The 1,316-nt window shown below is 70.1% G+C and overlaps 1 protein-coding gene across 1 annotated transcript in view; it reads right to left on the bottom strand.

Annotated features, from left to right (window-relative positions):
* VWC2 (von Willebrand factor C domain containing 2) overlaps positions 1-70 on the bottom strand; it is a 111,829-nt gene extending 111,759 nt beyond the window's left edge. Inside the window, exon 1 of the mRNA XM_029919198.1 lies at positions 60-70. Coding sequence (XP_029775058.1) covers positions 60-70 — 11 coding nt within the window. The remainder of the gene's footprint in view (positions 1-59) is intronic.
* Between the last annotated feature and the right edge of the window lie 1,246 nt (positions 71-1,316).

Genomic DNA, 1,316 nt, shown 5'->3' on the forward strand with positions numbered 1-1,316 from the left:
GGACCGCGCCCGCCGCTGCCGCCCCGGAGCCCGCCGCCAGCCCGGCGTCCGGCCCGCGCCTTGCGCTCATGTACGTAGGCTGGGCGCCCGCCCTGGGCCCCTAGGGTGCATGTGGGGTGTCAGCGCAAGGCGCGCCGGGACGCGCCCAGGGCACCATTCCGCCCTCTTGCTGCTCGTGAGGACCCCATCTTCCTGTCCCCGACCCCAAGTTTTTAAATCTAGCGGCTCTCCCCGGGCTGAGGTCCATCGAGCCAGGGCTGGGAGTGTGAGCACAGGGCACTGTTCCCCCAGCTCTCCTGGAGGGGCGTTTGGGCGGCGGGGGTGGGGTGGGGGGTGGGCGGGGTAAAGACCCCCTGGAGCGCGCTGAATGGAGGGGTGGAGGGTGGAGTGCGAGGTGGGGAGAGGCTGGGTTGCCCGCACCCTGCGGCGCCTTTGGGCGGCAGAAACTTTGGGATCCAGAGAGGCTTTCCGAGATGGGGAGAAAGTGAGAGGGACTCGCCCCCGCCCTGCATCCCTCCCCACCCCAGCCCCCTGCACACCTTGGTGTTGCCGGGGCACTTTTGCCCCACCGCTACACCACCCCCCCCCTTCTCCTGGGAGAAAGCGATCACGAACCCAGCGCTGCGGCAGGGGCGGGGGTCTTTCGCCAACCCTCCGAGTTGCAGACCTGCTGGATGGGCCGGCGCGGGGCGGCGGGTGGAGGAGCCAAAGCCTCTGGGACCCGGGAGCCCGCCGCCGGGGGCGGTCGGGGACATCCTTCCGGGTTTCGGGGCAGGGGGGAGGGGGGCGGGGACGCGGCTTCCGCTCCCTGCCCTGCAGGCATTAAAAAAGTTCTTGGGAATGAATCTCGGGGTCCTGGGAGCTCTGTTAACCCCCTCCCGCCCCGTTCCCCAAACGCCCTTAAGGCGAGCCGGGGAGGGTTCCCCGCACTCCCTCCTCGCCCTCCAGTCTTCCCTAACGGTCTCCCGTGTGCAACTCCACTGCGGAATTCTCCATTTAGTAACCTTTGGGACCGCGTGGCTAGCACCCCAGGAGGCACATCCCGGGCTCCCGAATTATGTGGCTCCATCCGAGTTTCGCAAGGGGCGGGGGCCCGGCTCCCTGTATTCCGGCAGCGGAGGCTCCGCCACGCGCCCAGAGCTGTCCCCAGCGCGGGAGACAAGCCGCGGGCCGGCCTCTCTCTGGGACCTCGCTGCCACGTCCGTGTGCACCATCTGTGAGGTCTGGGCAGCCGGCTGGGCTCCGACGCTGGGCATGCTGCCCCGCCCGCGCCGCGCGGCTCGTACATCTAGAGCGCTGCCGGGGCCGGGCGGCGC

The sequence above is a fragment of the Suricata suricatta genome, chromosome 2 (genome assembly GCF_006229205.1).
Source record: "Suricata suricatta isolate VVHF042 chromosome 2, meerkat_22Aug2017_6uvM2_HiC, whole genome shotgun sequence".
NCBI lineage: Eukaryota > Metazoa > Chordata > Mammalia > Carnivora > Herpestidae > Suricata > Suricata suricatta.